This window comes from Microtus pennsylvanicus, chromosome 19, assembly GCF_037038515.1.
Source record: "Microtus pennsylvanicus isolate mMicPen1 chromosome 19, mMicPen1.hap1, whole genome shotgun sequence".
Taxonomy (NCBI): domain Eukaryota; kingdom Metazoa; phylum Chordata; class Mammalia; order Rodentia; family Cricetidae; genus Microtus; species Microtus pennsylvanicus.
The window spans coordinates 26434429-26450316 of NC_134597.1; the positions used below are offsets into that span (position 1 = coordinate 26434429).

The window sequence follows — 15888 nt, forward strand, 5'->3', positions numbered from 1 at the left end:
ACCTCCCAGGTCCACATTTCCTTGTGGAAGTCATAACACTCGCGTGTCCTATGGGCTCCCTCACTCTCATTTTCCAGGAGCATGTATGGAAGGATGGCACAGTGTGGGTACTTCAGGAATGATTTTTCTCATCCCCAAACCACACATTTCCTTCTAGAAGAATCAACATACAGTTTCTTAACCGACTAACCTCATAGTCTTGTTTTTTTTTCCTATCCAAAGAATGATGGATTCAACTGTATCATCCTTACATTCAAACTTATATACTAAAACCCTAATGCTTACTATATCAAAACATGATTGCATTTAGAGCTTTTAAAGGGGTACTTAAGGGGTGGTTGTGGTGGCACATCTTTAATACTAGCATGCATTTAGGAAGCAGAGACAGAGGCAGAAATAAGGTTGGGCTCTAGTCTAGTGTCCTTACATATTTTTAAAAGATTAAAAGATAGGCACGAAGCAAGGGCACAGAGGCAGAAAGTGGCCATCTGCAGGCCATGAAAAAAGATATCAGAAGAATCTAACCCTAAATACTGGGTTTGGATTTCATCCTCCAGTACAATGCAGACCTGGAATTTAATCCATTAGCCAATTATTAATTCACACCCAATCTCAACAACCGTTTTGCACCAATCTCCTTGTAGCTGCTGAGAACTCCTACCTGGTACTTTTCATTCCTTCTTCTTATATGTCCAGACAAGCCTCACACCCACTATTAGATGTCCACTACAAAGTATTGAAGTCAGGGTGCTCGTAGGCTCAAATCTTTCCCACTGACTTCTTACTAAATGAAGACCCAACTTCAGCCTGGCAGCTGGTGACCTGTGACCTCTGCAGCTCTATCTTGTGCTAATCACCTGAGTCAAGCCATTGATCTTCACTAAAGTTGTCACCCACCAATAAAATAGGAACATTTCCCTTCTGGACATCTTCTTCGTCCACCTACTCAATACTTTTTTCAAGTCACAAACAAATGCCATGTTCTTTATGAAGACTCCATAGATCATTCTAGCTTGCATTAGTTTCTAATTTATTTACTTATTTTTATACTGTTTATATTATGCTGAAAAAGCATCAAGGATCCCAAGTGAAAGGTTCTCAAAGTATGAAGACAAAAGGTTTTTGGAATGTTACTCTATCAGGACCGAAGATAAATAACAATTAAATTCTTTGTTTTGGACACAGCATCATATGAATCCTAGGTCTGATATGGCTTAATGTGTTACCAGGGATAAAACCCAGGGCCTTGTTCACAACAGGCAAGTGCTCTAGCAAAAGTGTGTCCCTAGCCCTTTATCTAAAGTCTTCTGATCTTCAAGAGTAAGATTTGCAGTTAGACACAGGGGTGCACACCGACCACCCCAGCACTTATGTGGTGAAGACAAAGGAATGAAGAATGTAAGGCTGGCTATTTTACCAAGCTTGAGACAAGTCTGGACTTACAAAACTCTGCCTTCAAACATAAATTAGATATTGAATGACTGGTTGAACTGTGATTCGCTGTTGGACTTCTCTTTTATCCCCCACACTTTTTTTCTTGCTAAGGAAGATAGAAAGTTTCCATCTATTTAAACACATGTTAAAGCACCTTTAAAAAAATCTTATTTTAATCAACATTTAAGTAACACAAATATTCATTACCATATAAACTGCACTGAAGCAGAAACTAATAATTCTACCTTAAGGTTTAATCATTTTATTAAACGCTTATAAACATGGACAAGGAAGGAGGTCAGAGCTCAGTGTAATCTTATACTAAATCTGTCACAACACCTTTTTTTCTTCACTAATTTGTACATGTGCTACTAATAGGGGATATATAATAGAATCCTTTATATACTCAGTAAAATATCTTCTTATGTAATGTGAGAACTGGCAGCAAAGAGAACGAATAAGGCTGTGGGTCATGGGCACTTTGATCCATCAATTACACAATATTCATTTAGATATCACAAGGGTTAACAGATGTAGCAATTTAACAACACCTTTATAATCAAGGGCAAGGTAAAGTCTATGATTTAAACGTGTTCAAGGCACTTGCGAGAAAATAAAAATAGTTTAAATGCAAGAAAAGAGGACATCCAAATTGGACCTGCCCATCATTTTACTACACAAGAGTGAATGTTTTCCATGGTTTCATTAAATATAGTAACAATTTACTAGAACCTTCATAATTAAGGGCATTCTATGTCAACTATCATTCCAAATTCAAATTCTCTTACCATTTCTTTCATTTTCCATTTAGTTCATAAACTGGATTGTACATCAACAAGCTTTCATCAAATGCTCCAGAAAAGCAGGTAACATGGTTACATCTCAACCACCCAAAACCATTTCCAAGTGTCCCCCAGCCCGAGTACCAGTGGTCTGCAGAAAGCGACACAACTGAACTTTCATCTCGGAGGGCAGATTATGACGGGGTGAAGAACTTACTTGAACTTGGCTTCCACCTCTTCAGCAGCTTTCTGATACTCCTCGGTGGTGACTTTGTAGAACTCTGAGCTCTGTGGACAAAGTCGACAACATTTTCACTATGTAAGAAGACAAACTGCCCTGAAGACTTAAAATTTCAAAACATAAAAGGAACTTCACTGCAGCCACTCTGGAAGTATAGGGATCTGGTTTAAATGGCATAGTACTTAAATAGTTGGAAGGCCAACATTCAGATAGCAGTACTGACAATGATATATAAATTATATGACAGATGGTCATACTACTAACTCGTCATTATTTGATCCTCCTGAGAACATTGCCAACATATTTTTGAAGGATGCCTTAGCTCTACCTTACTTGGTTTTACTGTGCTGCAGAATCAAAAGATTCTTAAACTCAAAGAACAAAAATCACGCATACTCAGGGATGCAAAAGCAGTATTTACTTTGCATAATATTTTGTTTTCACTATGGAGTATGGTGGCATATGCCTTTAATCTCAGTACTCAGGAGGCAGAGGCAGAGGCAGAGAGGCAGGTTAGTTCTGGGCAAGCCTGATCTACATAGCAAGTTCCAGACCCTATTTGGAGGGGGGAAACAATCTTTGATACAACAAAGAGATAGTCTGTTCTCTTTCACATGACTATCAGAACCAGAACACTTGTAATCATCAATCTGAACAAAAACGTAGACAGTAATTTCAGCATAAAAAAGGCTGCACTGTGACATGAACTCATGAACAACATAAGCCAAGCTACAGTGGCAAACCAATGCCTTTCCATGGACACCAGGACAGAAAATTACCCATTGTGACTAGCTGCTAGCTGATCTGAAAGCAGACTCAGTAGAGGGGTCAGCCTAAATGACCCATGAGCTTTCAGACTCAATGAAATAGCAGGAAAAACACTGGGCAGTGCAGAAGGATGCAACACAATACAGGGCTCTATTGTGCGCCTTCACTCCCTAATCACTCAGGTTTCACATCCACAGCTTGGGGTAGTTTATTTTTTAATAAATCATTGTTGGTTGGTAAGAAAATGAAAATGAAAGCCTCCTCACACCGGTGACCCCTTTGCATTTAACAATCTGGGTTGCCCAATGACAGTCACATCCAGGTTTCTGAGATGCAGATAAAATCAATAGGTATGTGATTAGACAACAGACTGGGGTGGCTGGAGCCATGGACAGGTCACCATTTGAGATGATGAATGGCTCTCTATCAACCTCCAGTCCCCTACGATGCTAACATTTACTATAATCTTATTTGGGCTACGATTTATCTTTCTTGCACCTGATCAATAAAGATGAACAGAACAGTTGTAAGGATCGATTGTAATTTTTTATCATTTTCAAGCACAAAAGTGCATTTCTGACATGAAGACAGCATCCTAAGTGCACGGCCTCTGCAGCTTAAAAAGTGCAATCTGAGTGATCAGCCACACTCTATATGTGGAGAGGTGTTAATTCATCAGTAGGTCTAAAGCGATCAAAAAGCCATTTGTCTTCTCGGACACTGTAGCTTTAGGTTGCCTTTACCTCACCATATGCTTCACTTACAAGATTTCCCTGTGTTTCTCTGCACTACTTAGCTTAGGCTTTTCCTGGGAGATTTTTAACAAAGGAGCAATAAAAGCAGCTCCCAATGACTAACTCCAGAAACCTCCAGAACACTGTTCAATGTCAAGTGGGCATTATGCCACAATACTCCAACACAGTAACATGTTGGCTAATATGTTCCTTTATAGTAAAAGCTAAAACTTTTAACAGCTGGATAGGACTAGGCTCAAAGTCCTGGTTTGGGGTCTAGCCTGTGACCTTAAGCCAGTTGTTCAACCTTCCCCAGTTCCTCTCTAGTATTTGTAACCTGTAAAATGTGGTAATTAGCACTGCTTAGTTATCTAACAAGCTGTTGAGCAGACAAGCAAGATAGATGAGAGCTGTGAAAGAGTTTGTATAGTAAAAACAATTCTGAATAAAATAATGGTGGGGACCTAACGTGTGTAATTCCACTCTGGGCAAATGATCAAAAACAGTAAAGGCCTCTACCGAGTTGATTACCATGTACAAAGTGAGAATTTTGCTACTCTACAAATCACTGAACTACCCTCCCCTCTGTGATGCCAAAGGCGGGGAAAGCGACTCCAGTTACAATCGCTACAGTGGTAAATGCGGAGCAGCTGTGCCTATGGCGCCTCCAAACTCACTAGAGAATTCTCAAGCGAAAGCTGAAGGTTTTAGTTTGGCTCTATACTTCCACCTCAGTGACCAGTTCCCCATACTGCATAAATCTTTCTAATGATAAACAGTCCCAAGAAGGCAACACTACATAAATACTTAAGCATATCTGAGATATGTAGACAGTATTTAATTAATAGAAAAACTTATTCAGTTAATACTTATTATTAACTGAATTATCCCAATATTAACTTATTATCCCAATGAAATGTTCACCCAGGGAAATTAGACCCTCAAGAAAATTTCAATCCAACATCAAAGAGAAACAATCCTAATGGAAGGCAACAGTCCAAGTGTGCGGATATTATTCCTGGAGTTCAGAAGATCTAACTTCGACCTCAGAAAGACATCTAAACATACACAGCATTCATTCAAAGCCCCAAATCCTCAGTATGTTTGTAATGGGAGAAAGGATGAGAGTTAGGTGTTCCGGTGGAAATCTATATAGCAGAGAAAACGAGCTAAGCATGCACACACACACATGGTAGGATGTAATTCATGTGGTTTGGAAAAATGCAAAATTATCTTCAATTAGTAGTTTTGTGCTGGTGGCAAGAAGGGAAGAGAGAGTAGGAGGCCACAAAGAAAGGAAGCGCTGGGTGTGAGGCCACGGCCCTGTTGTTCTTTCAGATGAGATGTGAATACGCTGTAAGCTTGCTTATATTCCACAATGCACAAAACCTGCATTGCTTTCTTCTGCTCACAAAGGGGCTAATTAACAATAAAAGTGTGTTCGAGGAAGGGGTACAGGCTGAGTGGAATTCTAATATATTCTTACAAATTAAGCCACTACACACACTTACTAAACAAATGTGTCTTTTCCATTTTTTTAACTGCAAAACTAGAGTCAGATAAAGGACAGAAAGGTCCACACATTTCACTCGGCTTCACGTAAGAGCATAAGTGAAACTTTACAATCCCACAACCCCTGTATCTAGTGGTTGTAGTGGCAGGTATTGACTAAACCTTAGACTTTGTGTGTGTGTTTGTGTGCCTATAGCGGCCCAGAGACTGATGGCGAGGGTTTTCTCTAACTCCGCCATACTTTTTCAGACAGGCTCTTTCACTGATGCCAGAGTTCATCAATTCGGCAAGGCTGGCTGCAGTGAGCTTCAGCCTGTCTCTGCTGCCTCAGTACTGGAATTATAGAGCACTGGGCGTGGCCTTTTATTAGGTACTGGGGGTTCAAACTATGCTTGCATGACAACACTTTACCAACTAAGCTGTCTTCCCAACCCCTAAACTCCATGTACCAACATTTCCAGAGGGGTGTTCATTTTTCTGGTCTAGGAGCTAACCCTCGACCATCCATATAGCAGTTCATTGACACAGTTGAGTTTCCTCTAGCCTATGATAGGTTTTTGATGTTTGCTTGCCTACTCTAGGCTTGGCGCTTCTGAAGGACACTGGTCAGATAGTTTGTATACCTTATAGTAGGGCTTGTTCCTCCTGACTGGACTGAGTCCATGTTATGGGGCAAGAGTCCCACATAATCAACCTGCCCTTCTCTTTATGCATTCATTGCCAGGTCTACTCGCAACCATGACAGGTGTATTCTGCTGATGCATGTAGTTTTACATAACATTACTGCATATCTATACCACAGAATGGTATGACAAGTTTCAAGTATTTCTTCTTTTTAAATTCAATAGTAGAAAACATGTAACAGATTAGAAAAAGACTTTCAGAGAATAATCTTCAAAGAGTTAGCAGCCGCTCTCAGGAAAGAATAGATTTTTTTAAAGGGTGACTGTGGAACAGAGAATGGGACAGAGATGAGGGAAAGGAGGGCCCCTAAGAACCAGAGTGGGACAGACCTATATCAGGAAATCTAATGCCCCCTACTTCTTAGGTTACTAGCACCCAGTATGCTCAGACTGCATTGCATTGTGGGGAATCTCCTTCCTGCTCCCAGATGTTATTTGCCAAGCTGAAAAGAGCTACCCGTTGCTTAGGGCATGTGTAGACTAGTGCTTGTAGGTAAAGGAAAATAGAAATGGGGTGGATGGTTCAGACGTTCTCCCAGGGGCAACATCAACTCTAGTTAGAGGACTTAAGCAAGGAACTCCAACTCTTCTCCCACTAGCCTAGGAGCCCCTAGGACAAAAGGCCTGTGCTTCACTGTCACTTGTGGAGTGTGGAGCACGGGGAATTGTAACTCCTGAATCTCAGGGTTGGGCTGTCTTCAATTACATTTCTATTCCCATGACAAAACACCATGACCAAAGAAACCTATAAAAGTAATTTGGTGCTCATGGTCCCAGATGGTAGTAGAGTCCATGACCATCACAGTGGGAAGCATGAGCATATAGGCAGGCATGGTGCTAGAATAGTGAAGAGATTACATCTAACTTACAAATGGGAAGGAGGAAGGGAATGAACTAACAGGAAATGCCATGCACTTTCAAAACCAGCCCTCAGTGACACACTTCTTCCTTCCCAAACATTCAAATATATGAGCCTACAGAGGCCATTTGCATTCAAACCACCATAGAGAAGTTAATTTTTTATGTTTATAACTTAGTTATATATTACTTTACCCTGAACATTTCCTAAAATTTTAAACTACTGGGTTGCTAGAACAAGAAACAGTGAAAAATTGTCAGTACTCTTGAAAAATGATGGCAAACACCATTTGTCATCTTTAAATACGACAGTCATCTTTACAAAGGTGTGCCGAACAGCTTTTTATACTGATACTGTCTGCAGATGACTGGCTGAACCCCAGACTGCTCCAAGAGGCTAGGCCTCTCACACTGCCTAGCCGCACCAACTGTTCCTACCCCAAGTCAACAGGAAACAGAAGCACAGTAGAACATCTGCTCTTGGTGTCTGTGTCTTAGGACAGTTGATACCATCTTACTAATTACAGGTTGTCTGTATTTTAATGTCATGGTTGTCCTTTAATGTAAAAGTCCTTCTGCAGCAGAGCAAACCTACACAAACTATTTCTACCCAATCATTTTACAATGTCAAAATCTGTTTCAAATAAATAATATCTATATTTCTTATGTCTAAAAGAGGTATGTATATAATCTCTTGATATTTGTTGATAAACCAAGTGTTCATTTTGTAGGGGGAATCCCAATAAGTTGGTAAAACTGTAAGATCCAGAAAAGAGTAGCATGGACACTGGCAAGAATCACATGCAAAAGTTTGAAGCATTCTTTATTTATTATGATCAAAGCATGCTTTATGCAAGCATAAAAACATCACAATGAAACTCATCACTTCTTACAATATATGTTAATAAAAACAAAAGCAAAGATTACAGTTTTTACAGACAGAACCAATAAGAGATGTTCATGCCCTTGCAAGGTGGTCTTTCAATAGAAAACTACTGCTTTAAGAAAAAGGAGCCCACAGCTGTGTGCTGAGGGACAATGGACTGTAACCTGTCACTTGTATTTTAAATAAACGCTGATTGGCCAGTATCCAGAAAGGAAGTATAGCGAGCAACCAGGCAGGAAGTAGAGGTGGGGCAACGAGAATTCTGGGAAGAGGGAAGTTTCAGTCTGCAGTCATCACCCAGACACAGAGGATGCAAGATGTGACTGCCTCCCCGAAAATGGTACCAAGCCATGTGGCTAACACAGACAAGAATTATAGGCTAATCTAAATTATAAAAATTAATAAGAAGCCTGAGCTAATAGGCCATTCAGTTTATAATTAATGTAGACTTCTGAACGACTGCAGGACCAGGTGGGACAGAAAATTCAGTCAATAGCTGTGAGCATAGCCTAAAATTAAAACACACCTCTACATAAATTCACTCTTGCCCTATCAGCCTCAAGAAAAACTCCTGACATGACTTGTCTGCTTGTGGCATGGACTGGTGGCAGGTAAATATTCTGTAAATCGAGTACTAAAGATCTGATTTATTAATTTCTTCCTTCGAGATAAATCTTGTTTTGATGTAAGCATAAAATGTTTCCCTCCAAGAATTTTTGTGAGAAAGTAGACTCCATAAATTCAGTGTAGAAGGACATTATCATTGAGATGTTTCAGCACCAGGAAAACCCAGGTATAGTCCTGCCTTCTCTTATCAAGCAAAATGTGTTCCTCTGGGAGAACTACCTCTAGAACAACAACGTAAGTCTTTACATTTGGTCTATGCTTCTGTCACATGTCCCAGAGGATAAGACATCGTTAGAAACACTAGGCATTTTTACTTCCTGTATTAAAACATTTTCCCAACCAAGGCACCGGGGACCAATTACAAAAAACACAAGCAGCTGAGTGGGGAAAGACTCCATTGTACATAATTTTAAAAATGTACTTCATTTCAATCATGAAATTTTCCCACAGAATAATTCTTACCAATGCACCATGGTGGTTAGGAAGGACCTTAAGGTCAGATACCAAACCACAGTTCCTTGAAGCACAGAATTACTCAAACTCAACAGGTGCATCACACATCTATAAAACAGGGACGGTAATGACAATTACCCGGTAAGATACTTTGAAGAAAAAAATACAATAGTTCATGGGAAAATACTCTGTAAGGTACCTAAGACAAAGTCAGCCCCCAACCAGAATACTGTAAAACACAAAAGCTTTTTCTAGTAAAGTAGGCACCACTGAGTCAAGGGGCTTACACTCCTCTGCCAGATCATAAGGTGAATGGGAAGACGATGAGGCCTGGGCAGTGCTGGGAATGTGGATAGCTATATTACTAAATAGCCCAGGCAAAAAGAACGTTTATTGTGGTCACCCATAACTGTAATGACAGCCCGCATAAGGCTGTAGACAGGAGGCCCTTGAGTTCAAAGCCTGCATTGGTTACAAGGTAAGGCCTTGCCTCAAAACATACACCCCACCCATAACTTTTCAGCGTATCACCAACAAAATGAAACTAACTCAATAATCAGCCCAAATGCTTTAATGTGAGAACTCCTCCTGATGTTAACTTTTACTGTGTATTATAAATCTTGAAGAAATGCTGTTTATCATGATTCCACAGTAGGCTCATAGATCCTTATATTTTGAAGGTTCTTCATAAGCAAAAACGCATGGAATGGTCTATGAGAAATGCTAGGTTAAGAAAAATTCACCAATACTTAAAAAATGTGGCTCGTCTTCTCTTAAAGCAGTACTTTCTCATGAGCTTAGCACTAATATCCAAATATGAAGGAAACAGAAGTTGGCAATGCTGAAAATGATTCCAAAGTTGATGCCTCAGACAGCTACTTTTTACCAAGTATAATAAAAAGCAAGGCATTACACTGAATTTTGAATATTTTTATGTGTGTATGTTTTACCTGTCTGATAGCCACAGAGGCTAGAAGCAGGAGTTATAACAGTTGTGAGCAGCCTGGATGCTGTTCTTAACCACTGAGATAGCTCTCCAATCTTTAACTGAATTTTTAAATATAAAATAGTTATTTTGTTTTTTCAAGACAGAGTTTCTCTGTGTAGTCCTGAAACTCACATGGTAGGCCAGGCTGGACTTGAGTTCAAGAGATCTGCCTGCCTCCGCCTCCTGAATGATGGGATTAAAGGTATGCACCACCGCCACCTGACTAGTTTTATTTTGGTTTTTCTTTAATTTCCATTTTAAAAGTATCTATTTTTAACTGTGTGTGTATAAGCATGTGCGCACAAGTACTGGTGCCAGCAGAGATCAGAGTGTTGAGTAACCCACAACTGGAATTATAGGCATTTGTGAGGTTCCTGACATGGGTGCTAGGAACCCAACTCAAGCCATCTGCAAGAATATTAAAGGTTCTTAACTGTTGAGTCATCTGTCCCGCATCTACAAACTTTTTAAAAGTGTGCATGCGTCTGTGTGTGTGTGTGTGTGTGTGTGTGTGTGTGTGTGTGTGTGTGTGTCTGTGCGCGCGAGTGCGCGCGTGTGTGTACATTCCCAGGGCATCACATTCCTTGAAACTGCAATGTTTGTGATACCCAACATGGGGGCTGGGATCTGATCTGAACTCTGGTTCTCATGACTGAGGAACAAGCGTTTTTATCTGAGTCATTTATTTAGCTGAGATCAATCTTGTTAAGGCAGCTTGCTGCTTTAACTTAACCTGTTTCTTCAGACCTCTCTAGTTAGTTGTCAAATGGCCGCCATTCTTTCCTCTTTTCTGATCCCATGCCCCTTGGATGCCAGTAGGAATACTTGGAATCTATGTTCCCACAGCTTCTATCTGGGTTGAGCTAGTGACTCAAGTGCCCATGCAAGCAGGCTCGTTCAAACCAGAGCCTTGAAGCCCTGCCATAATGGAATGAACACTATCCAGTAGAGGAGATCCTATCCACATCAATCTCCAGTTCATTCAGTAAGATAGAGTCCCGGTGAGACAGGAGCTGCCAGCTGACACCAAGTGAAGGAGGGCTAGAGATTCAAAGATGAATAAATGGTGGCTGTTTCAGGCCAGAGTTTGGCGTCATTGCTTATACAGAAAAGTTAGCAATTCATGCCCTTTCTCTGTGTTCTCATGAAGAAAACACCACACTGAACCAGCAGCATGGTTCCATGTACCCTAAGGGGTACCCTGTCAGGGTCTGTGTATGAAGCATTCTCCATAAGCCCATGCACTTTTTGAATGTTTATTCCTCAGTCAGTTGGACTATATAGGGAAACTGGAGAACCATTTGGAGGAGACCTAGCTGATAAAAGTAGGTCACTAAGGGTCATCTGAAAGTCACAGCTGAGTCACAGTGCTTCCTGGTCTGTCATGGTGTGGACAGCTTTGACGTCATGGTCTCACCACTACAGATTGAAAGGACTCACTTCGTTTTCCTTACTATGATAGAATAAAAGACCATATAACTGTGCGCCAAGATAAACCTTTCTTACTGCATGTTGATCTGTTAGGTACTGCCACAGGGATAGAAAAGGAACAAATACATACATTGTTCTATTCCTTATTATAGTAAGAGCACTTGAAGAAAGCACATGACACATAATACTGAAACAATGTCACACTGACACCATCAAATCTGAACTGTACTTCAATTTTATTCAACACACAATAAGCCAGAGACAGGTCTAAAGTAAACAAAATGGTGTGGTGACGCAAAGGACTGCACCTAACATGTCCCTCCCCGACAAGTGGCTACCAGGTCTCAAAAGAGGTTAAGACTGTGTTACACTCCAGTCACAGCAGAGACAAGAGCCCAAGAGACAAACAGCGGTTCAGGCACGGTGATTGATTCCCCATGAAATACAAAGCCTGGGCACTGCAAACCAAGGGCTGATGTACTTGTCTAAGTATATAATCAGGTGACTAGGTCTTTTCCTCTACTTCTAGCTTTGCTAGCTTCCTTTGGTATTTAGGGTTTTTTCAGAGCCAGAAGATGGCTACTGCACTTGGTTATTCTGCCCATGATGTCAGGAGAAAGAAGGGAGGCTGAAGTAAAGGTAGAGGCCTTTTTCAGAAATTTCCACCTACACAGCTTTGGCCAGAGTGTAAACCATTCACAAGCATGGCTGAAAGGCTGAGGAATTGAGGACTTTTTGTTCTCTGTTTCTAGAGTAAAGAGAAGAGGAATTTGTAATGGGTCTCATTGAATCAATTTATCAAACCTACCAGAGAGCTTGGGTGACTGTAAAGTAGCAAGATGACTTTAGATGCAACCATTTTAATCTCTCTTAAAATACAAGTGTGGCGGCGGCAGGGACATGGGGCATGTTTACCCACCTACTATCTAGGAAGGAAAAGGGAACCAACTGTGGCAGTGATGCCCTCAAGTTTCTCTGGGCTGGCTGCCACCCAAGTGTCAGAGTGTGTGATACACTCCACTTTGTAATTCTAGGAGTTTCACTTTAAAAGTGCATGGAAACACGCACACAGACACATACTGCTGTGCGACTTGAAACCATGTTTTCAACTCTTAAATGAGGTCAGAAGAAGCACAGGCACATGCAGGGTCCTTGCAGTGCTTTGTCAAGTCTGGTTCCAGTCTCCTGTAAGCACTGTGAGCCTACCTATGGCACACAAGAAATGAACACACCCAAAAGGTCAAAGCAAAACTGGTTCATTAGCTCTTGGTGTTTCACAGGGATAGAGGAGAATGTTATACAGCAAATCATGGCCAAGGTACAAATGATTCTAGTGGCCTGAGACTACCTTCCAAAGAACAGCTCTGCTCCTTACTGTCTATTCAGAGCAAGGGATGGACGGAAGCAGTTTGGGCTGTGTAGACTGGCTCCCCTCTTTTCATAATCATCAACTACCCTTAATGACAAGTCTCTCCTGGTCTATAACACCTTAGATATAAGCATCACTTGAATGGCCAGCCAATTCTAACAAAGGTCTGGGTGCCCAAACAGTAGGGACAAGTTAAACACATACCTGCTGTTGAAAAGCTGGGTTCATAGTCTTATTTATAGCTTTACTACAACTCCCTCAGGATCCACACTGTAAGACCTCACCAGTTAGATGCTGGTAGGTATGAATCCACTAAGGTAAAATCAGCACTTAGGAGCCCAACTTAAAACTGTGTTAACCACAGTCCAGATAGTGTTCCAGGCAGGAAACCCCAGCCACTAACTCTTCATTAGTTACTCTTTTCAACACCGGGACAGTATGTGATGGAGTAACTTAGGAGAAAATGAATAAGATTTAGTTCAGAGTCTCAGGGCGGGGGTGGGGGATGGGGTGTTGGCACAGGGCGCATAGCAACGGAGTCTCCATCTGCAATGGCTACAGCTTGCAGTAGGCTTGTTTCATCGCAGGGTGGTCAGAAAGAAGAAATCGAAGGCAGGAATGAGGTTGGTTACAACCTTCTTAATCTGACTTTACACCACCATATCTGCCATATATGTTTCATGTCTGCAACCTACCAGAAGAGTGCAACCAGCTGGGGACCAAGTATTCAAACATATGAGCTGGTGAGGGACCATTCACAATCAAAGCACAGTACACTTCATGGTAGCGGGCATCCATGGCAGATTCTATGATTGATCTTTTCATAGAATAACACAGAACCATGGGACTGTCTTTGCAGAACAACTACATCTTTACCAAAGGAATTCTGAGTTATACAGCTTTTAAAAAATCATGACTAGTCTAGTTTATCTAGAGGTTTTACCCTCTTCCTCCGAGACACCAATAAGATAGCATAATGCCGGGCTCAGCCTTATACTCTGCAGGCTGGCAGAAGGATGGTGGAAGAAATTTGAAATTCTTCCCAAGAAAATGGGCCCAAAATAGAGAACCTGGCATCTTAAAGAACCTCTTTATGGGCCTTTGAAATTCTCAGCTTTGATTCCACAGTCTCCTGATAATTTCCTTCTATTTCCTCCCTCCCTTTGCACTATGGGAAATAGATACCTCAACAATGTGCCCAATTGCCAACATGGGTTCAAATGCATGGTGTATCAGATCCAGTATTCTGTTTCTAAAAGGTACCCTTGAATGGGCAAGGCTGTGTAAACAATCTCACTTTCATATTAAAATGAGGTGATCCTATCAGGAGCACTAGACAGTCCAGTCATTGGCAGGGAGCCTGGTTTTCCTTGTGAGGGACAGAGGATCTCACCATCATTCCTCCAATGCTTAGATCCTAAGGGGATACAAAAAGCCTGAACTGCCACTAAATTATCACTGTAACTGTATACCAACCCGAAAAGAGAGGCAAACTCAACTGCCTTTTGTCTTGTATATGCATGAAGTTCAGAGGCTAGGTATTTATTCTGAGTGCCTTAAGTTTCTGTTAATGAGCACCTGTGACTATCCGAAGTATAGCTTACATTTTTCCAGCCCTACTCAGTTCAAATCCACTCTACTGCTGATCAGTAAGTAATGACTAACTTATTACTTTCTATGGTTCAAAATCTTAAATACTATGATAAAAAAAAATGAAAATATCCCCGTGGGGAAAAAACCTCCTAGTGTCTTGCCCCAGTATCTCCCCTTCCTCCTTCGAAAGTAAATAGGATCGCCCAAACTACAATTCCCAGCACCAGCACAACTGCCATGTGCACTGGCAACTAAGCTGCTTTTAAAGAGAGCTGGCCTCAGCTAGCTGAAAACCTGCTCAGATCTTTCTGTTCTCCTAAAGCCCTTCTTTCAGTTTGCAATGTAGACTTCAGGGTTAGTGCCTCAAGAGCCATCTTGGCTTACAAGAGACCTTGAGAGGAAAGTGTGTTAGCACATAGGGATGGACCCACAGGTGCAGAGCTTTTTGGACAGAGACTACCATGTCAGCCTGTGAATGCCTCAAATCTACAATTAAACAAATGAAAAATACACTTTTCTGATTGAAACAATTCTATTTTTATGAACTGTGAAGTCAAACTAATCAAGGCCAGGCTCTCTTTAAGCCCCACGAAGTTTGCCTTTCATACAGCCTGTGGATAGCTTCGCTAAAGCGTGTGATGACAGCCTTGGAGCACCTTTCTCCTGCAGCCATGCTGCTTTTCTGCTCACCAACCTGTGTCCTTCTGCCTCCTTCCCTTGCCAGCAAAGAACAGGGGGAATTAGAAAAAGAAAATTATAGCTATGTTTAACTTCAGCACTCAATCTTATCTGCTTTAAAAAGCCACATCTCATAAAAGTCTCACTGTCTCTGAGGTACCTTGGCAAAATTAATAAACTGCTTTTGTAATTACTCTCCGGGTCAATCTTTACTATTACTCACAGAAGAAACTTAACTACCCAGGCTATTTCCAGTTCTCTAACTTTATTTCAGAAGCTTTAGAAACTTGGCTAATTACAATCTCGTGGGGTTTGTTGTTGCTGCTGTTTTTCCCTTGACTTAGTTTTCCTAATTAAAAACAGTAATCCTAGATTCAATGACAGCCTTGGCACCACAGAAAGATAACTTTAGCTATACTACCCCGTGCCTCAGTTTCTTCATCTGGGCAAACATGCCAAAAAGATTCAACTGTCACCATTTTGGCTAGTCTTATGTCAACTTGATATAAACTAGAGGCAGGGACCTCAATTGAGAAAACGCCTGTGTAAGATCCAGCCGTAAAAAGTCGTTTCTTAATGAGGGAGGGCTCAGCCCATGGCGGGTGGTTCTATCCCAGGGCGATGACCATGGGGAGCAAGTCAGTAGACAGCCCCCTTCCTCTGCATCAGCTCCTGCCTCCAGTTCCTCCCATTTCAGTTCCTGTCCTGACTTCCTTTGATAATGAACAGTGATGTGGAAGTGTAAGCCAAATAAGCCCTTTCCTCCCCAACTTGCTTTCTGGTCAAAACCCTAAGACAGTCACCTATGCTTTCTTTTAACTTAGTTCAAAAAGTGTTAAAAGTCTGTGCCA

At 41.2% G+C, this 15888-nt stretch overlaps 1 protein-coding gene across 2 annotated transcripts in view; it reads right to left on the minus strand.

The window, feature by feature from the left end:
- Chchd3 (coiled-coil-helix-coiled-coil-helix domain containing 3) overlaps window positions 1-15888 on the minus strand; it is a 248406-nt gene that overhangs the window by 48806 nt on the left and 183712 nt on the right. For both annotated transcript variants that reach the window (XM_075953625.1, XM_075953624.1), the window contains exon 6: window positions 2434-2504. In XM_075953625.1, coding sequence (XP_075809740.1) covers window positions 2434-2504 — 71 coding nt within the window. The remainder of the gene's footprint in view (window positions 1-2433; window positions 2505-15888) is intronic.